We start from the raw sequence: 26,069 nt of genomic DNA on the forward strand, positions 1-26,069 counted from the left end.
TTGATTCATGACTTATGCGTCATAAAAATAATACTGATTTATACTTTGGTATAGAAAAATTTGTTTTACTTTATTCTTGCTTTTTCAATAAGAAGTAGGATTTCAAAGAACGAATAAAATATTTCAAACAATGGATTACAGCTTTGCCATTATGACATAGCAGATGTATTTAATATTGATAAAACACGGGATTTATTGTGACGAATTTCGAGTTATATTATTACAGCTTTATTATTGGCAATTACAGAACTAGAGTCTTCGCAAGATAAGTTCATTAACCAGTAAAAGATCAAAAAATACGAAAAATACCTTATTGTTTTTAAAATCCGATAATTTCGAAAAAATGTTTCACAAACACGGGTAAACCTTATTCGTACACATTCAAATTTCCATGGTATAATTCTTAATTCTAATGTTAGTGAAATTGCGATTTCATTGAAGCTACAGCATGAACGTCTTTATGACACTATTTTAAGGAGAATGCCAGATTTTATCCATAGTCTTAAGGTAATTTAATTGTCACAGGCTGACAAATCCAAAGATCAGAAAAAATTCCCAATTTGAATGTTTGAAGACAATATATTTTCAGAAAATTTGTTAAGATATTTGATAATACTTGCTTATGCGATATTTGGACCTAATCAACTCGCCTCGGTTACGTACATAAATTTTGTGTTGGGTTTTAAAAATCCGTAGATTACACGTATGAATGTTTCTTTGAGCGGTTTTCACTTGCCTGACAATGAGGCGACATATGTGTAAAATGGTCCATCTGATCAGTAATAATTATAAGAATTAGTTTAAAAGTAGAATAGTCGTAGACTGAGATTCTTTGTTTTTGAATTACACCTTGGAATATTTGAATGTGTTAGAACACCTTATGAGCGACATTGTTTATCAGTACATACTATTTGCAAGACGAATCATCAAAATTAGTTGCAAGCTTATGTAAATTAGATAATCATCGACGATTTAGTGTCATTTCATTAATGTCTAATTGAACATATTTTATTATTTTAACGTATTCGACTGAAGTGCTTACCGCACGTTGGATAAGAAAGAAAATTATTATACGCCTTGTCAAGTATTCTCATTTAAAGCATAAATATTTCACCACATTTATTAGCTCAATTTGTTGTTGATTGGTTCTATTTTACGGGATTGAAGTTAGTGATGTTGACGTACCGAAATATTGAAAAAAAATTCACAGTCTTATAATCTTAGAGTATAAATTTAAAGGAGTTGGAGTTGCAAAAAAAACTAGTATGTTTTGTAGTGATACGGTTTATTGCATTTCGGACAATCTTTTATAAACTTTTAATAAACGTACATCGTGATATTAACATTACGATCTTCAACCTCATTCAATTTTTGCTTTCAAATCTTAGATACAGTGCACCTAATTCAAAATTATTGTATTTTCCTTTTTCCTGCTGAAATTTTCTCTTAAGTAAACAAAAAAAAAAAAACTTTTGCCCAGACCCAATGTACGTAAAAATTTTATTTGATAACTTATCGTTGTTAAGTGTGACGGATGCTGTACCTATTTTCTGTAGATGTGTGCCTGGATTTTGGAATTCAAAACCTTTCTATTTCTCATAACGTTATTATCCTTATACAACGGTAGCTGGGAAAGAAACTTAGAAAGTATTCATCGAATAATTTGACTAATTTCTTTCATAGCAATGCAAAAATTTTGCGGCGATAAGAATATCGTTTTGCAGGCGAATTATGTTTCAGTTGCAAAATTAGAACCGTACTTGAGAGAAGTTTATCTGAAACTTCTTCAATCGAAATTTCTAATTACCAATTATTAGTAGATAACATCGATTGTTTATCAATATTATGGATGTGGGTGACGTGTGTGTGGCATGTGCGCAGGCGCGGAGAAAGAGGCAGGAGGAGATGGAGAAGATTCGCATGGAAGAACAACAACGAAAGCAGCAGGTAATGTCATATGGAATTAGTTCACCCGTGTATAATTCTTTAAAGAAATTGAAAGAAAAAAATAAGCTTAAATCTTTAAAAAAAAAAAAAAAAAAAAAAAAAAAAGGAGACCATGTCATCTTCTTTTTTGTTGCTATTGGCTGCTTCATGTCGCATGCTTTTAAACACCAATTTCCAAGATTGTCAGTGATATAATATTTTTGTTCTTGTATTATTTATTGTGTAAATTTTTTTTTCTCTGTTGAAAATAATAGCACATTCTTTTACACTATCAACAAAGTTTCTCGCTCATTGAATCATCATGTTGCTTTTCATAATTATCGTTAGACTAAACTTTCTCAACTATCCTAACAACCAAAGCTTTTAAATTTTTTACACGTTCCGATTTACCGTAGTATTCATAGCCCGGTAACATTTTTTGTACGCAACACATTGTAAGTTATTTTTATGTTATTTCTCTCTCAATGAATCTACTTACTGCAGATTTATAAGAATACAGTCATGAGAACGAATTGTTTCTAGTATTCCAGTTTAGATTTCTCAAAATACTCAATGCTATTATCAGCTACGAACCGTAGTAACAATCTCAATTAGTGATTGAACTAAGTGCCCCGGGCTGATCTATCGGTAAACTTGAATTATTGAAGTCTATAGTATTAAATCAAAAGTAAAAAAAAAAGTATGCTGGAGAAATTCATATCTTCACATAATCTTAGTGATGTACCGAATTCGTTCTTCTGGTTTGATCTCACTCTAAGGTCTGAGTTGTACTTGACTGTGAAATACTTAGAGATGCGTTGTTTGAATTCCAACTGAAAAAGATGATGGATGTGCTTGAAAACAAGACTTCCTTATATTATTTCAATCTAAAATGAACTTGTACTACAGAGAAAGTAGAAAGAGTCGTGTTTGAATAAAGATTTTTAACGATGTCAATGGCGACATATAAAGAATTATTTTATTTTCTTTGCAGGAAAGAGAACTAAAAAGACAGCAAGCTGTGATGCTTAAGGAACAGGTGAGCACGACGAGGATGCTTTATAAATTATCAATACCTATTATGGAGTAGATTAGAGTGTGTGCTGTAGACATAGTCAATGTTATGTTTCCCACTGCTTTTATTATTGTATACCGGAGAGAAATGTTAATGTTTTGAATTGAGTTTGAACGTAGGACATCTCTTTTTATAAAATACTATTTAAAAAATTTTACTTAAAAATTGCTTCTGTTTGTTTCTATTACGATCTAGTTGTTCCATTACAGAATATCATTTTACCATGCTGAGTATAATTATTGCCCGTGGTTTTTTTAGTCATATAGCAGTGATGGCGAGGTTTTCTTACGTGCTTTTCCTACTAAATCTCATACATCGCGATCATTTCAATTGCTTTAAATGCTGCCTGTTACTTTTTCATTTAATACATGTGATATTACTACCATGCCAAATGTCTATTTTAGGTACATGTTTCCTTGCTCTGTTGTGCTTTGCATCATGTCAACATGGCTGGGGGATCATGAATAATGAAAAACAAAGAAAGAATGTATTTTGTAATTTAAAAATACCTCACAATCAGATATTGTTAAATTACCGTCATTATGATGGATAAATGGACATCTAAATGTTTTCTTCAGTTTTTATGTGTGTTAGTTTTTCCAATTAGTCATTTTTCAAACAATTGCTTTTATTATGACGTGAAGTATAAGACGTAATATTGACACAGCAGTATAGTGGGGCCAGGTACCATTGAAATCAATTATAAAATCACCTTGTACAAATCGTTTGAAAAGATCCATCCAATATATCTACAGTTTCGCCATCACTGCTACCAAGTGATGAATAGCTCAGAGCTAATTATTATAAAATAAATTGCCAAACGGTACATTATTCTCCTGTGATACATGGTTAAATGAAGGACACAGAGAAAGAAGTGTCTAAGATGTTGGGTTAAATTCTTTGATGTAACGGTCAGTAACCAGATCGGTAAAAAATGTGGAATTTATTAATTAACAATGTTTGGCAAATCAGACATATCTATTTATTGGCAAGAGGAGATTTCGAGTAGCATTATATTCCACAATGTTCACCCAGGTTTGAAGTACTAAAATTCATTAGGTGGACTGGAACTTAGTGACTATTGCTACTTTTCTATTACAAAAAAAAAAAACTTATCAAACCTGACGTAATATGTTTCGCTATTGGGTCATGTGAGTCTTGTTTTACTTCTAAGAAACGCTTTAACGATGTCAAGAATAGTATGCGATGTTACTGCTATTGATGTAAGTCGTACGGAAACGAACGAATAGAGAATAAATTCCAACTGGCCACTTGTCACATAATTCAACAACAATCATTGCATCTGCATGTGTTTCATTAAATATGTAGACTGCGTATCATTGTTGAAATTTCGCAGTATCAGGACGAAACTTATATCTTCTCTTACGTTTCACTGGAAAATCATAGATTTTCAAATAATTTTACATTCTACCATGGTTCTAAGGACAGTATTGTATTGGCACTTCCATCTTATTCCACATTTTATTTTATTTTATTTTCTCTCCTCCCCCCCCCCCTCGCTTTTTATTTATTTATTTATTTATTTTTTTTTTCCATTGTTTCTTTGAATGTTCCAATTACTAGTACAAATTAGTACAGAAACAATCATTTAGACAAATATTAGTTCGAATGTTAGCGGTGGATTGAGCACTGGTGGACTGGATGTGTGTTTTGTGCCGCAGATGTACATGCAGGAGCTGAGCAAGCAGCGCGAGATGCTCTACACCGTCGAGCTGGTATGTCTCATACCTAACCGTAGCTTTTGAAACAAATACCATCCCACTCACTTAGTATTATATACTGCGATTTCAATGAAGGTTTGCTGAAGAATATGTTCACACATATTATGTATACTGCCGATACGTTATTTTCCCCATTAACCGCATTGCTTTGCTAGTGACTTTTCATCACATCACTGTGACGGGGCGTAAAAAAAATTATTATATATTCATTTTGGGAATTTGTTTTCTTTTTTTCCTTCACGCACCGTACTCTAATTCACAAATTAAAAATAAAAAATAACATCAAATGATGATACTTTTTATAACTAAATTAATACTTCTACTATGTTCAATTTACATACACTGAGTCAGTGTATTACACATTATTAATCGCTGCCATTACCTCTTCGTTATAATCATTGGGCGAATGCTTTTTTTTTGTTTATTTATTTATTTATTTATTTTTAGGTCAATTTAAATTGCACTACTTGTTCGATTATCTCTTTAATTACACGTTCTATTAGGTGAAACTTATAGTAGATGTTAAACGTATTCTTTTCTTCTTACGAATTTCCAATTAAGCTGAATGTCCCAGTTTAACTGATAATATTTCAACATACACGTTCAGTTTTTTGGTGGTCACATATCAAAAATAATAATTTTTTATTTCTCGGGTTTCTAACAACAGACTTATATGATTACAAATGTTACAATGATCATTATTATGTATTATGCATGTTGTATGTATTGGAAGATCAGATGATTAATAATGGACACCATTCATCTTACCCTCTACACAAGGCTCTAAGAATGATTTGCATTAGTTGGTAGTGGGAATATTTTTTAGCTATCATCGATTTTTCTTCTTTTTTTTTTTCTTTTTTAAACAACTTACTGGTGATTTGGTATGAATTTTGAATGAAGGAAATACTTATAATGAACCTCAATAAAGATAGTATCGGATTTTTTGCGATTTTCTTCAAATGAACATGTTCATTTTTATTCCTTATTCGAATCCGTGTGTAGTTATGGTTTATACATCAAATGCATGAAATTGGGATATTCCTGAAATTATTCAGGAAATATTTGTCAAGGCTATCAAAACCTGTCTTGATCAAAGGTGTTTGGTATATATTATAAGAAGTAATATTTTCATCCATGACATATCTCATGTTATAAATTTCGTGAATCAGAATGCGTTCAACAAAGCATTCACGGTATATGATAGGTAACTATTATTGATTGTGTAACATCTGTAGAGAACAAAATAACGATAAATTTCACGCGTGAATACAATGTCGATGACTAAAAAATTCCGGTCAAGTAGAACTATTAACATCATCTTTCACATTGTGATATGCATAACGCCAAAAAAATCTACTACCCGAATGCGATATTTGATAAATCTCTTGAAATATGTTTTTATTTAACTGTAGAATACATGTCACGTGTAACATAAAAAGAAAGTCAAGTTTGCTTATTATCGTTTCATTCATATCAATCATATCACTAATCGTACATTTTGTGGGTTTTTTTTTCCTTGCTTTATTCATTCCTTTTATCTTTCACTCGAACAATATACCAAAAATAAATTATCTTCCACATTATGAAATTTGTTTAGTTGCACTTCTGTGTTGCTTGGTGTTACGTGTTTTGCTTCTTCAAAGTTAATAGCCGTGGACATGATACAGTTTTGATAAATAAATCAATAGATATCCTGTTGTAGATAAATTTACCAAATTTACCATAAACTTGTATTCTCTTATAGTTGATGCTGGCGTTAAAAACCATTTTTCATCGTTAATTTAGTAACTAAAAACACTTGTTACGTTGACGATGTTTTAATTATTATTATTATTATTATTATTATTATTATTATTATTATTTATTTTTTTATCGGATTTTCTTCTACCAGCCCTAATACTTTGGATATCGGGAAACTATGTCAAAGTCGATTTATTCTCCATCAAAATCACTATACTAAATCTGAATTATATCATAGTTGATAATGATTTTTTTCATAAAGTTTTTTAAATGCGTACTTCTCACGTTGATTAACCTGCAACTAACGTATGTCTACCGACTAATAAATTCAACGTTAGTTGTTTCATCCTTTAATCATTGAATATCATAATTTTTGAAAATAAATGGACGCTTATTTTCAGCCCAATCCTCCTTTTTTTTTAATTACTTTTTATGCATCATTACTAACGGCAGCCAGTAATAAACCGCCCATCTTAAGTAGTATGAAGAATCGCAGTTCGGTAGTACAAAAGTACACACTATTAATTCCTAGTAGATGATATACAAGAAGCTACACGATTTTATTACAAAAATCTGTTTAGTCATGATTTGAAAGTATAAATTAATTTCACTGTGAAGTAAAAGTGGTTTTGCCTGTATAATATACACATTATTTAAAATCATTCTATTCGTGGGGAATACTTGACTAATTGATTGATAACGAAAAAAAATAATTTATTACACTGACTTCAGTTCACAATGTAAATAATTATGTTACAGCAGCATACACGTTATAACAATGAAAGACAGTTAGGTGATTGCCATTATTTCGTGATAGAAAATATTTGATTATTCTCAGACTAAGTTCTGGTCAACCTGTATTCGAGTATGTGACGGATGTAGAACAAGTTTGGGTTTACGTGATAAAACTTTTAACTTGTTGGAAGCCATTTTACTTCTTGCACGTCTGTTGAAAAAGTTGAACCAGAAAATTTATGTGATACTTTCAATACCTTCAGGATCATCGATACCGTATTGTAACTACCATTATTTGTCATGGCAATTGGTATTACCTATATGTTAACATTGCGAAAGCATGAAAAAAGGAAGATTGTTATTTGTACCTGTTCATATCCGATTACATAATTAGTTTGAAAACGAAAGCATAACGCTAATTTTTTGCAGTCTATATCTACGTATACCTTTGAGTCAATTCCATTAAAAAAACAAATAATTAGTCTCGTATTCCATGTTACCGTAGAATTGTGTTTACTTTGAAGAATAATGTTTTTTAATGATATCGATCAATGTCATTCAAGTTTATCTGTTGAATTTTGGAAGATACATACAAATATCTAAATCATTACACAACGCTATTATATACAATATAATGGAAAATGATAGGGTGTTGGTGCTGATCATTGTAAAGACCGATTATATCAGTTTGCGTAACTTTTGTTGAAACCCTTGTTACACTTATTTCTCACCACGCGACAAGTCTGAGATTTCATTCTGCTTATTCAACCATTACAGCTATCAAGTAAAAAGCTTCTCAAGACTATTATGGTTATTGTTAGGTTCAATCTAAATACAACATAGAATTTTTCATAGGTTGTGCACTATATTTCAAAACTTTACTGTTCGTGGTTCTTGCCAAATATTTTTTGATGCATGTAGAATCAATAATTTTTGAAACCCGGCTCACAGTTGAATACAATTTCTCCTTACATAGTTAGTTGTTCAGTAGCACACAAACTCATAAAAGTCCTAAAAACTAACTGAAATTCTAAATGTCCCAGGAAAGAGAGAGGAGACGACAACACATGGCATTAGTGAGGGCATTGGAGAATCGTAGAAGAATGGAAGAACGAGAAAAGAAACGACTAGAAGCTAGAGCTGAACGAATTGCAAATAAAGAAAAGCGTATCGAGCAGAGGAAACTTGAAATGGAATTGATTGAACAGATCAGGAAACCCGTTGAAGATACGGAATTGACGGGTTAGTATTTTCGATTTTCTATCCAGATACTGACAATCTTTTTTTGGCAAGGTTACCAATTATTTATTCGAACAACTAAGTGTTTAGATGTTAAATGAAATGCATTTTAATGTTCTATTGCAGATCAAAAACCTCTGCCAAAGTTGAATAGGATACCAGGTTTGAAATTATCTGGTCAAGCATTCGCCGACATCGTCATGGTGTTTGAATTCCTGCACAATTTTGGCGAAACACTTGGTTTTGGTAAGTCCTCAGTTTGATTGGTGAAATAGAATTATTTTATATCTTTTCCAATGAATCTGTAAATTGATTTTTTTTCTCTTTTATATCCCCTAAAAATGCCTACTATACAAATTTATGCTGTATTGTACAAGGGAATTTTATTTTTCACTTATTTTCAATAGATATGGAGTCACTGCCTAGTTTGAAAAGTCTTCAACTAGCTCTTTTGAACGATGAGGAAGCTGAAGAGGAATTATTGTCTGTGATGACACATCTTTTAGTTTGTGCAATAGAAGATCCCGGAATTCCACAACCAGCACGTCATACTACTGGCTTAGGACAAAGTCTACGTCAAGCAGATATAACTCATGCCAATATCAGTGAAGTTCTGAGAATTTATTTATACGCAAACGCTACTGGTGAAGTCAAGGCTTTGACTGGCGTTTGCCTAGAGCGTGAAAGGGATAAGAAATTTGCTGATCACCATCAGAATGGTGGTGACAACAATTCGAGCTGCTCCGGAAAAAATGCTCAGTTCTATGAACATTTGCACAGTAACGAGACATGGAAAATGTCCGAGAAACTGAGAGATAAACCATTTTTAGCTTTAAATCCAACTGAAAAAGCACAAATGCTTGCATTTCTGTGCAATGAGTTACTTCAAAATAAGGCTGTGATAAAACAAATTGAAGGGAGCTTAGAAACTTTAGCGCAGATGAAAAAAGAGAGATTCGTTCTGGATACTAAGATCAGAAAGTAAGTACTTTTCATTTCTTCGTTTTGCAACTTATTCCTACTCAACAAACCACTAAATTCATGTACTTCAATTTTTCAAGTTATGTCTACTCATTGCATTAAAAAAAAAAACAACCGTGTTGAAGTTCTTGAACGTGTGATATTTTCTGATTATAACATTGAAATTACACTTTCTTTCCAGACTCAGACAACTACACAACAGAAAAGTACGCATGGAAGCAGTGGGTGTTATAGTGAACAAGTCTGGCGATACAATAACAATAGAGAAAAAAGAAGGAGACGAGGAATGTAACCCATCAACGGCTGCCGGAGCCACACCTACTTTGGATGAAATACACCAAGAGGACGAGGTCGAAGACATGTCAGAAAATGAAAGTGAAGGCACTCAACCTGAAGAGGTAATTTTTCATTCTTATATCTGACTTCAAAAATCAACATCACTTCTCCACTTACAGCTAGTTTGATCATCTCATTCAGTAACTTGAAACGAACACTCCGCAATCTACAGAGTCGATAATTTGCCTTAGACGAGCAATATGCCGTTTTCGGGGTTCGTTGTACCTGAAGCTGCAGTAGTTATCACTTGAATCTGACATGTAGCATTAGATCAGTATTTAGTTTTCTGACCGAGCATTTATTGCCAATACGGGCAGAGATCTACAGAAAAAGTTGATACGGTATGCTTGGCTACCACACTCGGTTTGATTATTATGGCCACTGATATGCGTTTACACATCCGTAAAACATGTCTTCAAAAATCATGGCATATGCACGGCGAGACGTTTGACTTATTGGAATTGCTATGCTAACAATCACTTGGAAAAATGGTTGATCTTGTATATTCCAACACCTAGTTGTATTGAACTATTGCCACTTTGTAGCGAATCCATCCATTATATCAGCCTTCTATCGTATTAGCAATTATCAGACAAATGTTTCATCCAGGGTTGTCACTCTACTTGGAAATAACCGGAAATAATCGGAGGTTTTTGTCTGTATTGGAAAAATTACACAATGTTACAGTCTTCAATATATACTTAGCGTGATTTTAATTAGAACAAAAAATTTAAACGTATGAGTGAAGTACAAACTCTTTGAAATAAATAATGTATGATTTTTCACGATTGTTTAAATTTTTTCGTTCATAATTTTAATTTCAAATGACAGAAAATATCTGAAAATTAAAATATTGTATCTGAAAAACCTAGCAAATTCGGAGAATCTTACAATCCAAAATGAGTGACAACTCTGTAATTAGAGTTAGATAGAGGTATGGATGACACATAAGTGAAAAATATTTGATGATCGAACAGGAGGAAGACAAGAATCTATCTGGAGAAGAATTGGGAAAGAAACTAGATCGTCTTTTGAAAAATTCCGAAGAACAACTACAAAAATTGAACAGTTCGTCGAAACAACTTCGCGCTCATGTGTTGGGGCAGGATAGGTATTGGCGAAGGTACTGGGAGCTGCCGTGTGCAGGCGGTATATATGTTGAAGCAATGGAAAGTGCAGAGCCCGAAATTCTTGATGTTCAAGCTGTACTAGACGTAAATTATAAACCTACACCCGAAGATGAAGAGATACAAGAGCAGGATATGGTAGAAGAAACGACAGAAAAGAAAGACCTTAATGATGAAGTGTCGAAACAGTCGCCGACAGATGACAAACCATGTCCCGAGGAAGTTGAGAATGTTGAAGTTAAGTCTGAACTTGATGATGTTAAAATGGAAGTTGATGAAGTTAGCTGCAAGGAAAAACTTGAAAATTCCATAAAAGAGGATTTAACGAGTGTGAAAAATGAAGTTAAAGTGAATATTGACAGTATTAAATCTGATGCGAAAACAAATGTCACATCCGAAGAGATTAAACAAGAGACTGAAGTCCAAAATATTGAAACCGCAACTGAGCAAATAAAGAATGAAGAAAATAATACAGATGAAGAAATAACCGGTTCGGTCACGAAAACTATGGCAGATAAGATTGTAGAGACTATACCGAATGGAGAAAAATGTAACCATGTAAATAATTCTCACTACCCAAATGGCAAAGAATTGAATGGAACATTTATTTGCGGTAAGTTTGAAACATATTTGGCACTAATGAAACTTGCATTAGCTTTATGCCAAACTTAGAGTTGCAGCGTAATCGCCCATGGTGGCGATTTAAAATACTGTTGCTGTATTCAATATTTCCAGTTTTTTTTTCTTTCTTTTTTCTTTTTTTCTAAATTTGAGGAAATACATGAATGTAAAAAACACAGGAAATATCCTTGACACCTTAGGTAGCTGATTATGAGAACATACTCTCAAATCTTGGATGTTGAGCTTTATCGTTTCTTAGTATCTAACACGCTATTGCCCTATAAATCGTTACTACATGATTCAAGACTAAATTTCAAATCTCGTGATATTTTTCTTATGCAGGTGGAAATACTGAGCCTGTTTGGTTTTCTATTTTCCCTCGGGAAACCTGTGATACACCAGGCTCGTGTACCAAGGCTATTTTTGGAATAGCAGAGACAACAGAACTCAGGATACCTGTATTTCCTCCGCCTTCTAGTCCATCCTATGACAGGTGTGATAGTCCAGCACCCTTGGTTTTAACTCAGGATGAAGCTACTCAGTTAGAACACTTGAAAGTCCACGGTTTGCCTCCAGCTGGCGATCCGAAACCAGTGCCAGAAGGTGAGCTATTCCATATATTGACAACTATACATATGTAGGCCACCCAGTGATCTTTCTTTCTGAGAAAAGTCTCACCAAAATCACCGATGAAGAACAACAGTTTGGTTCGTTACTTGTACATACTTACATGAGTTGCAACGAAATCTGAGTGGAACACCAAACTGGAGTTTCCTGTGGGTCATTTTTGTATAAGTGGTGCAACATATTTTTTGCATTTTTCTCTAAAAATGGCGAAAAACAAAGTATTTGGATACATATTTTTTTTTTTTTTTTACCTCAACAGCTTCGATTCGCATCGTTATTAGAAGTAGAGAAATTAAAAAAATACACTCAGGTTTCAATTGATCTAGTGTACAGTTTATGTCGTGAAAAACATATTGTGCACTTTTAGGGTTCAATATTTATTGTATAGTATAACGACTAGTTATACTGTCTTTTTGGAAATTGTGACTGTTGTTTCAATGGGAAAACCTACTTATTTGTCTCACATGTCATGTCAATGAATATTTGAAAGCATAGCAAAGTAATCATATGAATTTTGTATAATGCAGAACTCCGGTATGGTTGGTGGAGAGTATCAGACATTGATACTTTTCAAGCGTTGTTGGAGAAACTTCACTCCCGTGGTGTGCGAGAAAAAGAACTGAAACGGACGACTTGGGCAACGATGGAATCTTTCTTAGCTATAACAGGGAAAATTCACGTTGACCCTGGTAATACTGCAGCTACAGATTTACAAGGGGATGATGAGGAGAAAGACATTCCTACGCCAAGACCTGATAAGCCTGATGACTGGAGTGAACAAGTAGCTTTGCGAGTCGATGCTCAGCTACTGGAGCAGGTTGAAGCACTCGAAGACAAGGTTGCCAATGCCAGTATGCAAGTTAAAGGCTGGAAGTTACCACCCAGATCTGGTACAGACGAAGCCGAGGAATTAGAAAAAATTAATGAAGTTGAACAAGTTAGTGCTGTTGAACAAGCAAGACAAAGGCTATTATCATTAGAGGCAGCAATCGAGAGAAGGTATCTTAAACCACCTCTCGGTATCTGGTAAGTTATATAACACAAGCAACTTAAGTTGGTTCATCCAAAAACAGTACTGAGTAGAGCTGCGGTTAAATCATTCACGTATTCATATGAATTCGAATCGTTACAGTAATCAAACGGAAACGATTGGATAGAAATTGAATTGTTTGAGGCGTATTAAAATTTATACAAAAGAATCGAATAGAAATGGTTAAAATCGAAATTGTATATCACAGATGAAATTCTTTTCATTATCTTCCCCTTTAGTGGCTAAGAGAGGACTTGTGAAAGTCAGTTTATTAGTGAACTAGGTTAAGGATTGTTACACGAAAATATTTTTTCATGTGACAATATGTTTTACATTACAGTACCGGAGATCCAAATCTTACGGCTCTTAAGGCAGAGCAAGCAGCTGCAACAAATTCCATTGTGAACAACTCAGATTCGAATGCTCTTGGGCCACCACCTATTGAGGAAACAACGCCACGGGGCCTCAATAACTGGCGAGAGGCAACTGCTAGGGCGCATACATCAGCACAGCTGGCAATGGCGCTTTACATGCTGGAGGCCAGCATCGCCTGGGACAAGAGCATCATGAAGGCAGTGAGTCTAACACCAGCTAGAAACTCGGTCTGCATCATGCTGCGAAACCGCTGCGTCTCACTCAAAGCTACCACTCAATACAATCAGCTATTGACTACTACTCAGGCCTCTGTGGGTATTCGCACTAACTTACTAACCGAATTCTCTTTTCATTCTTTCTTTCTTCCTACCTTGAAGGGCATCCGAAGAGAATGTTATCAAAGTTTAACTTGCAATACATTGTTGCGCATTGACTATGGAACATTTAAATGCTAAACCTCATTAAATATGGAGACTTTGAGTAGGAAGAGTATTCGCATACCCACTAAGGCTTAATGTTATTTTCGGCTCATCCGGTGTGCTATGAAAAAATAACCTTTACACAAGCGGTTCTTTGGCATGATATATTCATGTTTTTTACCTCAGGAGCACCGAGGTAATAGAATTTTTATTTTGCTTCGTCTGGTTTTTGCCAATATTTTCCACGTTGTATTGGGTATCCGAAATATTCTAATTCCTAAAAGTCTTCATGTATTCAAGAGTTATTCGGATACCTGAAATATTTTAACGTAGACATTCTCTGGGAAAAAAATGTTGAAATTACAGTATACATGTTAGGAATATTTGAAATTCAATCATTTAATTATAAGAACATCAACATTCACACAGTGAGTTCAAAGCAATGGTATCACATTACCTTATTATATTGTCTAATAAATTTCTCTTTAATCTGTAATTACATGAAACCCTAAAAAATGCTCATCCAAGGTTTTACTCATAGGAATTTCAATATTTATAGTAAACATCAAAATTTCTTCATCTACCATCATCAACACTTTTACTTTTTGATACCAGGCTAAACTGGCAATATTTCTATGCTTGTATTCAATATTGCAAACGTCTTTAAACATTTTCAAATGATGAGTAAAGCTTTTCATCAAATATCATTAACAAATTGGCCTGTAGACTTGACACGTTTTTATAAATTATTTTTGCTACTACACTACAGTATTTGTGCGCACACCATAAATAAACGGACAAACACGATCCAGATAACAATATTCAACCTACAGATGCAATAAATGGTTGTATTGCAGTTTTCACGTAATAGAAATTTCTCGTGACAAATTGTAAGGTTCCTAAAATGTTGTTTATGAAACAATAGATTACAATAGTATAGACGTTGAGCTATCTTTTTTGTCCATGCAAAGGCTTGAATTTTATATTGAAAAAGAATATGAGCATTTTATTCCAAATCATGTGTTATATTATTTTCTAATAAAATTTCAGATTTTTTTTACAACTTTCCACAATGCATTTCCAATTTTCTCGTTTGATCTAAAAGTTCCTTTTTTTTTTATTTTTTTATTTTCTTTTTTTATTCTTAATCAATTTTTCTGTTTAAAAACGGTGAAATCTTGTATTCTTTTCTTCTAATTTATGAAGTTGAAGCAAGTGGTAAGCAAATTACAGCAAACTTTTGATAGAATGAAGATAAAGCATTTTTCACAGTATTCAAAAACTAAAAATCAATATTATATTTTCGTATTTAAAAAGGTTGTTTCAGCATTCATGTTATTGCACAATCAGTTTTACAAATGGATATGAGAAGCATGTTTACTGCAAAAATCGCATTGTAATTCGTTTTTGCATCTACAAATTCATTCTTTCATATGAAATATGATATATTGAAACAGCTAGAAACGTTCCAATTCACGTTCCAAACTTGTATGAAATACATTACAATTGTCAATAATAATTTTTTTATTTGATGTATTCGAATGTGTATACTGTATAGTACAGAAATTGAATTTGTTCTTTAAATTATCACAACATTCTCTTTTGAAACCTACGAAGAAAATGATAGATGGAGGCTTAGAGTTTCTACTGGTCAAACTACAGATGCACAGGAATCTTGAATTACATCAGCATGAATTTTCATATAGTAATATACCGATGGTGTTTAGCGTTTTTCTGTCTTTTTTTCACTTTTCGCGTTACTTTGGCATAAACATGTAATTTGGTTGCTATATTTTTGCATTCGATGTTGATTAATTTACATATTTTTTTGCTGTTGTATGTATGAAATATTTGATGAAAAATTAGCGCATTATACGCTTAAGGATCTTCATACACAAATCTATGCAGGAGTAGTTGATACTATGTTTGTCACAATCGATAAATTTGCTTACGGCTTCGACTTTAGCCACATTACTTTTCTGCTTAGCGAGAAAAAAAAGGAATGGTCAACGTTTCTATGCAACAATTACGTGTCATCTCGAACTCTTTGTTTACGACTTATTATATATATATAATACTATATTTTTTGGTTATTGCAACATTGAATCTGTTCGTTGGGTTTACTATATTTTTTCAGTTAAATAAGTCTGTAACAAAAATTTATTGTTATCCTAAGACCAAATCATCGCCATAGTTACAAAAAGAATACAGTACAGATTTTTATTTTATAGTAACAAAAGAGATGTTTCTAAAACTAATCGTAACTCCCGTAAATTTCAAGTCTTGCAATATTCAAGAAAAAATTTTACAACTAACCCTACGTCGCAAAACTCATTATATATATGCAGCAAGTCGCTCTCCGAGCATTAACACGAATGTTGTCGATAGTGAGTAGTTGTGCGAGATGCACAGTGTGGCGGAAAGTGGAAGAAGTAGTTTCAGTTCTATTTTTTGTCAAAGCTAAATTTGCCGGTAGATAGTTGAAAAATGTGCCGCATATAATTTCCATTGATTAAATTGTGCTTGTCAGATATTTCAGGAACCATATTGTAAACTATAAAGTACACTATCCGCTGTATTAAGTAAACACACATTCAACGCGCTTTTACAATCATCTATTTTATGGTGTTATCAAATTTGCTTTCTTATACTAAACTAATGCTTGCAGTGTAACTAGCAATAACATTGTGTGCATAATTTTACGTAATATTTAATTTTGTATCAAGTCAACACAACACTTCTGCCGCCATGATTGGTTCAAATATTGATTTACTTCGATCAAGTTGAGTCAAATTTGTAAAAGAATTCTAAGGTGAACATCAATTAAAATTTGGCGAAATTGATATTCACATAATTTTTTTGTTGCCTGCACTTGACTGACTTGAATACTTTGACTAACTCAATTCAGCTGCATTAAATATTCACTCGCAGTGTATTAGTTTTCAAACTGTGTCCGCCTGGAATTATAGCTCTCATGTGTGCTCGAATCTTAACTTCTAAAAAAATTGGTCCAAACTTTGTACAAATAATACATTACTCTCTTTGCAAAAGAGGTATCACTTTTGGTGTTGCATTACGTAGGCACGTATTCGTTTTTTTATGATTGAAATTTTTTGTGTAGTGCAGTCATGATTTTTCAATACATACCAACAGATATAATTTATTGCCAGTGCTGATTTAAAGCTACTTGGATATTATATTGTTTCATTCAAACTAGTTTTCAACGATTGTTTTATTAATATCTAGCATGTTTGCTTGCTATTAAAATACATGTACAGTATTGAGGAGCGTTTAAATCGTTTCAGATTGTGCTGATTATTCTTTAATTTTTTTGATACATATGGAACATCTAGACTTACTCTTATTTGGGATCTTTTGTGTCTTTTTTTTATTATTTATTTGATTTAAAGTTCATGTGATCATCTTTTGAACTAATACAATTAAAAATATTCTTCGTGTACGACTAATTGAATACCTAATCTACATTCAATTATCATGATTTTATTTCATCATTATTTCCAAAAATTCAGCCTTGGGAGCCGATAGGTCCCGAGATTTATTTATACAAGGTTGTTTACCTGGATCTACATGCGAGGAGTTTGCGAGTGAGACTCAAGATACCTACCTTTATACATAAATAGCATAAGAGAAACGGAACATCAAGCATGTACTCCCTGTATGTAGTTTCAAGAAAATGACACTGTACACGAATGATTTATTGAATGTATAATAATTCATTTCCCGAACTATATTTTCAAAGCTGTTTACTATTCTTATACAAAATCAAACCTGTCAAAATAGCCACAAAATTTGTAATCCTTACGATGCAATTAAACAGCACAATCTTGAATAGGACAAAAACTGTTGCTCATCACTTTGCTAATCAACGAGTCTCTTTTTTTTTCTGTTTCCAGAATTGCCAGTTCTGTCATAGCGGCGACAACGAAGACAAACTACTGTTGTGTGATGGTTGTGACCGTGGATATCATACTTATTGCTTCCGTCCAAAAATGGAAAACATTCCCGATGGTGACTGGTAAGTGCTGCTTTTTAAGAACAGCTAAAGTCTAACTCTAATGTCGCATTTCAACTATGATACAGAATTTTAATCTGGATTATTTCTCACAAATCAGAATACTGACAAAATCTAATTTGCTTTTACTGATATAATGCCCATCTCTCCACTAAAATCACTACTGTAAAATAAAGATTATGTAAAAAATGCCTTAAAATGTAATTCAAATATTTACTTCAATATCGAAGTATAGAGTAATAAAGCGAAATGCATTTTTTGGAATCATTCACATTTTTTAGTACATTCCTGATTTTTTGAATGAATAGTGAATATGTTTCTTTGAGAGACGAGAGTTTGTCACATAGCGTAAAGACATTTTCAAAGATTTTATTCGACCTCACTTTGTACGCCGATTTCAGTAAACTCTCGAAATTTATACTTACAATGCTTAAACAGAAATTTAAATCTCGTTTTTAAAAGGCTAACGTAGCGTATATTATAAATTAATTTTTTATTTCAGGTACTGCCACGAGTGTATGAATAAAGCAACAGGTGAAAGAAATTGCTTGGTATGCGGTAAACGAATGGGAAAAAATTTAGTTCTATGCGAATTATGCCCAAGGGCTTATCATACCGACTGCCACAATCCTGTAATGCCTAAGGTAAGGTGTTTGGACCAATATTATGTTTTACTCTTTATTTTTCCAATGGGGATCCGGACATGACAAACTGAGTGTAGTGAAGAGCCAGAGATAGCAGTCATGAAACTGGTGTTTGCTTGATAATTTAAGTTGTTTCAAAGCGACATGGATGCTTTCATTCAATCAAATTCTTCGTGCTTGATATTTATGTCTTTTATAACTTCTCTGCAAATCTTATTACTCGAGAGAATCAAAAATAGCTCTGAATTTCTTTGTTATAGGATTTCATTATCAATATAAAAATCGAACCCAACGTTTGAACCATATTTTTCAATAGTATCTCTAATAGCCAAGTTTGGCATGAGGATCCCCATTCGTTGATGGCTAACTAATATACGAATAGATCAGGTACTTGAAAATGCTTCACCGAATTTTTCTAAGTGAATGTCACTCCAAACAGATGCCTCGTGGAAAGTGGTATTGTTCCAATTGTCACAGCAAACAACCAAAGAAACGGAACAGTAGTCGAAGGAGTCATACCAAAGGAGCAACAAGGGATAGTGAAAGTTCTGACCACCCACCAACTAGGTATAAAATTTGATTAAAAATCTAAGGTATACACATCACTTGAATAATAGGTAAAAAAAACTATTTTATTCCATTTACAGTCCAACTCCATCAACAGCGTCAAACACCCATGTCGAAGATGTTAGTTCCTCAGAGCCACCTACCCCTACTGCATCACCTCGCAAAGAAGGCAATAGCAGAGCACTGACGAAAAAGCAACAACGAGAATTGGCACCATGTAAAATTTTACTAGAACAATTAGAGCAACAAGATGAAGCGTGGCCTTTTTTATTGCCAGTTAATACAAAACAGTTTCCAACGTATAAGAAAATTATAAAAACTCCAATGGATCTCAGTACCATTAAGAAAAAGTTACAGGACTGTGCGTAAGTTAGATGTTTTTCATTAACACCATAAATAAAGGACTTCGATACCAACATTCGTGCTTTCAAAATGAGGCTGACATCGGCTTTCTTCATTCGGAAGAAAGAAAAAAAAAAAGCAATTTGTACAGTCAATTGCATACCGCATTTTAGGCTCTATGTAAAACTCTTTAATTTGCACTCATTAGTGAACCAGTAGAACTGATTTCAGTGACTCATTGAAGTTTCAATTTGCTGCATGTATACCATAGCCGTTTGTACAGATCTGAAGTCAGATAATTGTAACATAATGCCGAGAATAACATCAGTCAACATGGTTCTTGTGCCTGAATAATGCATAGTTTGATTTCCTTCCTTTCATCGTAAAAATGAATAAAATCGTTATTGTTCTTTTCAAATTTTGTTTCTGTGATCAAAAAAGCAATATTTTGAAGTTTATTGAATTAAATTGAATTGATTGTTTGAATAAAATGAGACAAAACTTATTAACTATCAGACAGGTTAATTTTTGACAAAATTTACACAAAATCAGCCACTTCGAATAGAAATTTGAAGATGTACTGTTTAATTTCTTCTTTTTTTTTTTTTTGTCTGTTGGGGTAACGATTATAGACTAAATTACTTTCACGGGATAGTAAAATATCTACGTTTTAAACAAAATAATATATCTTAAACAGTGTACCTATAGAGTTCTCTTATAGGTATCTCGTTCCGTTTATACCTTAATCTGAACATCAAGTAAATACCATTCGTAATCCAGACACAGATTTTTGTTTAACCCGTTGACAGGTGTATTTCAATGAAACGTTTAAGTGGATTTATACAATTCTTACACAGCATTAAAATTCGCCTATTCAGATGAATTTTAAATCGCTTAAGATCAATTAATTTGACTATTTGTGTACCAATTAATTGACCGTTTTCAACTAGAACTGAAAAAAAAGGTCCAGAAGTAGTTGAACAACATTTCTGATATCGGAAAATTGGCGAATAGTCAGGGACTTTCATTGGTCTGAAAAAAATAAGGAACTATGCTCGTCCATAAAGAAAATACATTCTTTACAACCAGACATTATTAAGCTTCATATTCAATATCTTTTCAGGAAAATATAATAACGGTATATATAGTATCAAAAAACATCGTATGATATAATTCCATTGAGAATGGGAATCAATGGGATCCATCCCTTGAATTTGTTTACTCAACGTAACTCAAATTTTTTTTACTCCGTACAAAGTGACTAAAAAAAATTACATTTTTCGCCACGCAAATTCAAGGAATTTTATTTCAAATAGAAGGTTGATTTTATATTTTACACAGCATTAAATAACGTGCATTTGCCTGTTGAATAATATTCTCGGTTTATTTACTGAAGAATTGGATTTAAAATTAAATGTAAGATGCATATGGCACATGAACGCTTCCGCATTTCTGATAAGCAATTCCACAATTTTCTTTGAAGAAAAAATTCTTTGTATGTGGTAAAATTAATATACAAACTGAAGTTGAATAGCGATCAGTACATAACATGAACAAAAAACGACATCATCTTTAGTTTGCAAAGAAATAATAGTGAGATTGTTTACATTTATTTCAGGTACAAATCAAGAGATGAATTTTGCATTGATGTCCGACAAATGTTCATAAACTGCGAGGTGTTCAATGAAGATGACAGTCCTGTCGGCAAAGCTGGTCACGGAATGCGTAGCTTTTTTGAAATGCGTTGGACAGAGATTACAGGAGTGCCACCACCTCCTCCGCCGACGCATAGCTGAGGCTCAGCACGCTCACGCAACAGCTGTCACAGTTTTGCGCACTTCTATTACTAGTCCAATGTAAGGTTTCACCAAATGTATAATTACAAGATCTGTCGTCCAGATATCTATGATTGTTTAGTACTGTTATTGTTAAAAATTGTGCGCTCGTGTTGAATTCTTGTAATGTTAACGAAAAATACGATTACCAGACAGTTTTGCAAATATTGAAATACCGTATTTATTATTGTACTTACTATCGTATTAGGTATATAATACGATAAATTTACATCAACAAAAGTTTTGATATTGTCAAGAGATTCTGTAATCACACCAATGAAAAGCTTTAATTTTTATCTAACACAATCATCAAATGTCCTTGCGACTTGCTTCCATTGGCTCAGTGTAAAAGTAAAGTGTGGTCTCTGCGTTTTAGTAACATATCCCAAATCAATTAGTGGTCCATTATTGTCGACTCAAATTTATTTCGAGCTAATTCTGACCTTATTTTCTCGTAATTTATTACTGTTGGGTATTTAGATTTTGACATTTATGATCAGTTAACCTTGATAGCACAAAATTTGCATTTATATTTTAGGAATGTGTCTGAAATCATTCGTAGTATCGATTAAGTTGTCAAAATATTTCTACAACATTGCATGATGTTATGGAAGTAATTAAATTTGAGTATTTACTCTCGTAAATCATGAAATTTATGTCCCCACATCGTGGACGTTTATTTTTGTTTGCTTTGAATAATTTTATCAGTGAGTAATGTTATTACCGACACACACAAAATGTCAGCTAAAATCTTGAGCATTCTGTTGCATCTGTGATAAATAAAAAATGATAACATTTATTGTAATGTAGATGAAATTCATTATTTGTTGATGCTGTAATAGACTACGTTCATACTCTCACATCCTGCTTGTCATTCATTCTTTTAATACTAGAATTTCAGTAATAATTAGAACTCCACGAATCTCTCTTGACAAAAGAAGTTTGGAATATATTTTAGTATATTTCCTTTATCACTCATTTATTCTGTCATAAATGCAACGCTCCATTAACGACAGGTATTTTGGAAAGCTGAGAGCTTGTTATGCGTAGTGACAAATAAATCACTTTTGTTTATTTGGTAATGAAAAATTAACATCACATGTCGTATTTATGAATGAAAATTTGAAACGTAGTGAAGTATTGTGACTACTCGCAAAAGCACTTTTTAAATCTTGGCAAGATATCTTTTCTACAAAATTGATCAATCGACTGGTAGGATATTCAATATTTCAATCTCAGTAAGGGTATATTTTTCGTTGCTGTGAACTAGGAACAACAAGGCTTATGTGCCAATTGAAATGAAATAGATCGGAAAAAAAATTGTGTGTCCTACATTTTTTCAATTATGTAAAATACTTGGATACACTTCCAGCAGTTCGTGTTATTTCGTTAAAGTTCGAGCCTTGTCAATACCATTAAGTATTTCTCTGCATGTTTGAACGAAAACGTTGATGAATCATTTTTTCCCTACAGATAATAATCTGAATTATTTATCCACATATCTATAAATTTTTCGTGTGATCGCTCTATTTTATTTTAGAATCATTCACCCAATTTTCAGAGCTCACACGAAAAAACCTCATTTAAATGTTCTACTGATATTGAACAAACGGGACTTATTCAAGTGGGAAATTCTCGAAATTATAAGTGTAGACCGTGCATCATCGAATTTCTAACCATGGCCTGCACTTAGTGGAGTAAACTTACAGTATAGGTCAAAATATTTAGTCGAGTATTCTCATCGGAATCAAACTTACTGATGTTTCATAAGAATAATTTGTGGCTACAGTCAATATGGGTAACAGATCATCTTTCTTAAATTTGTCTGGATAACATACTTAATATATGGCTAAGTATTTCAAAGGAATGATAATAATTCACGTACTTATATTGCAATAATTTCTTGCCTAAACAAATTTCCAATAATATCATGAACGTAATAATACTATAGACAGAGAAAAATATTTTGCACAGTAATGAATACGGAGGCGAATAAAATTGTAAGGTTACTATAGAATTATAAAATTGTGTAGCATAATCCAAATACATTGGTATAGAATGAAATGCCATTCCACTGTTGACTATTGTTTTCACAATTTTTTTTTTTTTTTTATTGCATAGAGAATCCTCTAAATCGTATTTGCTTGTCAGTATTTTAAAGTTGTAAAGTGAAATTATTTGTACGATGCATTCATTATGAGACTTAATAAAGTAATTCTTAATTTTAAAACACACTATGCGTTTAAAGAGAAATATTTCGAATTTGGTATCTTGCGGAGTTCTAAAATTGCTGAACGAGCATAGTAATTAGTTAAGATTTGATTATACATCCGAACTGTATATCACAAGCTATCGAAACTTAAAATGGCATTACGGTCTAGCGTACGAGAAAACATAATTTACATAACGACTGAGAACAAGTCCATGAATTCACGTGTTCTTGAACAAAGCGTTTCATGTAAGTGTATAGAAAATCAGTATGTAAAACATCATTCAAGATTATAGAATAAGCATCTAGGATATGTGTGCGTCATTTTTTTTTTTTGACGATATATATATATAAAATATATGTGTATATAGAATAAAATATGTTTGTGTGATACGAACAATGTTTTGGAATGTGCATACCTTAACAACGGTGATTTGATCCCGTATCGAATCGTATTCTACTCGAAGTATTTCGAAAAAAGTGCTCTGGTTACCACTGAAAATGAATTTTAGAAACTTAATTGATTGCAGTCTTGTGTGACGAATCTGCTTTACATTACATGTACATGTTCAAACTATGACGATTTTCTGCATGTTTGGTTAGACTCTGGTACGATAATCTAATTGTACCGACATGATTTACGTCACATATTTTGGTACTTCTACCAAACGCTCATGAAAAATTATTGAACTTTCCATTCGTCGTATGATAGATATTCTAATATAAAAACAAACGCTAAAGTAAAAGCTTTAGTTATGCAGGAAGTGGGAAAAATATTGTGTGACATTGAAGGTAACCAGAACTCTTCCGTCACGCTATATTCCGATATGATACACTCTGTGTCTACCCTCAAATGTGGAAAGTGGAACATGGTTGTGCTTGTGATATTCGATGTCTCTGATTCTATTCCAGGTTCATCTTGCAATGCATTTTCCACGTTTGTTAATCTATATCAAGATGTAACAAGTGCCTACTCCTTGCTCTCAATCATTTGACAAAAAAAACTTAAGTTCATGTTCCATGTTCCAGGCATAATTTTGTTCTCTAAACGTACAACTAGTATGAAAAGCTACTTCGCAGTGTGTGAGATGTTGATTTTGAGATACTTGTAATGTAACGTGTGAATGAGTGTTGTAATGTATCGAACAAGTTATAGTCTTTTATAACCACAAGAATGACCATTGCGAAAATGATTAATTGAAATGTAATATCTTATTTTGTAAGAAATTGATGTAAATTATTGTCAGTACATTAGTTAAGGAAAAAAGTACAGTATTTGCACAAAAATCTAATATTAAATATGCCTACAATAAGCGACATATATTAGATTATAGTTGACGCGATAGATATCACAAAAAAGTAATTTTTTAAGGTATATTAATTATTTAAATTATATAGTACAGTTATTAGTACGATAACAACGCTTTTTATACGAACTTTAGTTATAAATGTCAAATTATCCGTTACGATGAAACGAAATGCAGTCGAAAAAATGTAAGTTAATAATAAATAATGATTGTCTATAGCATAAACAGAAGTAATATTAAGTAGCTAATACGTGCGTGCCTAGACTTAGGCTCACAATGCTATGTAAACGAATAAACAGACTTAATTATTGTATTGAGAAATAATAAATAATCAGTAATAAACAAACGAATGGTTATTACGGTGATATCGATGATTTAGGGCTGTGCGAAAATCTTTTTACGAGATTCGCGTGCCGTGTGTTTATTTAACCGTGTTGTGGACTCGGAGAAATTCAGATCCGTTGCTCGTAGCGCATCCGGACTAAGGCAATATTACTTCAGAATAGTGCATGACAGAATTTGTTCCAGCACTTTTCAAATCGCGACAATTTTCGCCAAAAATGCAAAGGGGTTAGCCTTACTTTTTCTTCATTTTTAGAGCCGTAAATTTTAGGTCTCAGATTCGATATAAACGACCGTTCCCTGACTAATTGGACCCCCAGCAACTCAGAAAACGCAGCGAAAGGAGAGTGGGATCAACAGGAAAGAAGTTACGAAGGAAAATGCACCTGCTGAAAAATGTCGAAATCTGAGGTTCTGGTTTTTTGGCTGTAACTTTTTATCCGCTGCTCGCAGCGTATCGGGACTGCGCTAAATCGATTCCTCTCGCAAAATTGCGTCCGAATAGTGCCAGAAAAAATTTATGCCAGCACTTTTTAAATATTAATCCTCACGTAATATTTTTGATATGTTCTGATACTGAAAATATTTATTGCTATTCCAGGTACAACCCGAGGTGGTTATCGGTGGTTGTTCGAGGTGGTTGGCGATTGTTGGAGGTGGTCGGAGGTGGACGAGGAGGAGGACGAACTGAACTGAGTCTCAAAGCCCTGTTGACATAAAAGCAGCTATTCGATAGAAATTATAGTTTATAGTTTACACAGCCCATTGCATGATATTTCATTACAAATACATATGTTTCAATGTATTTAGGAAT

At 32.9% G+C, this 26,069-nt stretch overlaps 1 protein-coding gene across 13 annotated transcripts in view; it reads left to right on the top strand.

Moving 5' to 3' along the window:
* LOC107223829 (bromodomain adjacent to zinc finger domain protein 2B) overlaps nucleotides 1-25,259 on the top strand; it is a 117,801-nt gene extending 92,542 nt beyond the window's left edge. For 4 of the 13 annotated variants that reach the window (XM_046736319.1, XM_046736318.1, XM_046736320.1 and 1 more), the window contains 16 exons: nucleotides 1,882-1,947; nucleotides 2,921-2,965; nucleotides 4,684-4,737; nucleotides 8,265-8,463; nucleotides 8,587-8,706; nucleotides 8,868-9,441; nucleotides 9,623-9,839; nucleotides 10,755-11,517; nucleotides 11,868-12,128; nucleotides 12,680-13,178; nucleotides 13,523-13,868; nucleotides 17,891-18,012; nucleotides 18,512-18,653; nucleotides 19,093-19,220; nucleotides 19,301-19,585; nucleotides 21,181-25,259. In XM_046736319.1, the coding sequence (XP_046592275.1) occupies nucleotides 1,882-1,947; nucleotides 2,921-2,965; nucleotides 4,684-4,737; nucleotides 8,265-8,463; nucleotides 8,587-8,706; nucleotides 8,868-9,441; nucleotides 9,623-9,839; nucleotides 10,755-11,517; nucleotides 11,868-12,128; nucleotides 12,680-13,178; nucleotides 13,523-13,868; nucleotides 17,891-18,012; nucleotides 18,512-18,653; nucleotides 19,093-19,220; nucleotides 19,301-19,585; nucleotides 21,181-21,358 (3,999 nt within the window). In that variant the 3' untranslated portion in view covers nucleotides 21,359-25,259. Of the gene's footprint in view, nucleotides 1-1,881; nucleotides 1,948-2,920; nucleotides 2,966-4,683; nucleotides 4,738-8,264; nucleotides 8,464-8,586; nucleotides 8,707-8,867; nucleotides 9,442-9,622; nucleotides 9,840-10,754; nucleotides 11,518-11,867; nucleotides 12,129-12,679; nucleotides 13,179-13,522; nucleotides 13,869-17,890; nucleotides 18,013-18,511; nucleotides 18,654-19,092; nucleotides 19,221-19,270; nucleotides 19,586-21,180 lie in introns of those variants that run through there. The other 9 variants (XM_046736323.1, XM_046736331.1, XM_046736321.1 and 6 more) reach the window with 5 other exon arrangements.
* Nucleotides 25,260-26,069: the final 810 nt, after the last annotated feature.

This window comes from Neodiprion lecontei, chromosome 4 (genome assembly GCF_021901455.1).
Source record: "Neodiprion lecontei isolate iyNeoLeco1 chromosome 4, iyNeoLeco1.1, whole genome shotgun sequence".
NCBI lineage: Eukaryota > Metazoa > Arthropoda > Insecta > Hymenoptera > Diprionidae > Neodiprion > Neodiprion lecontei.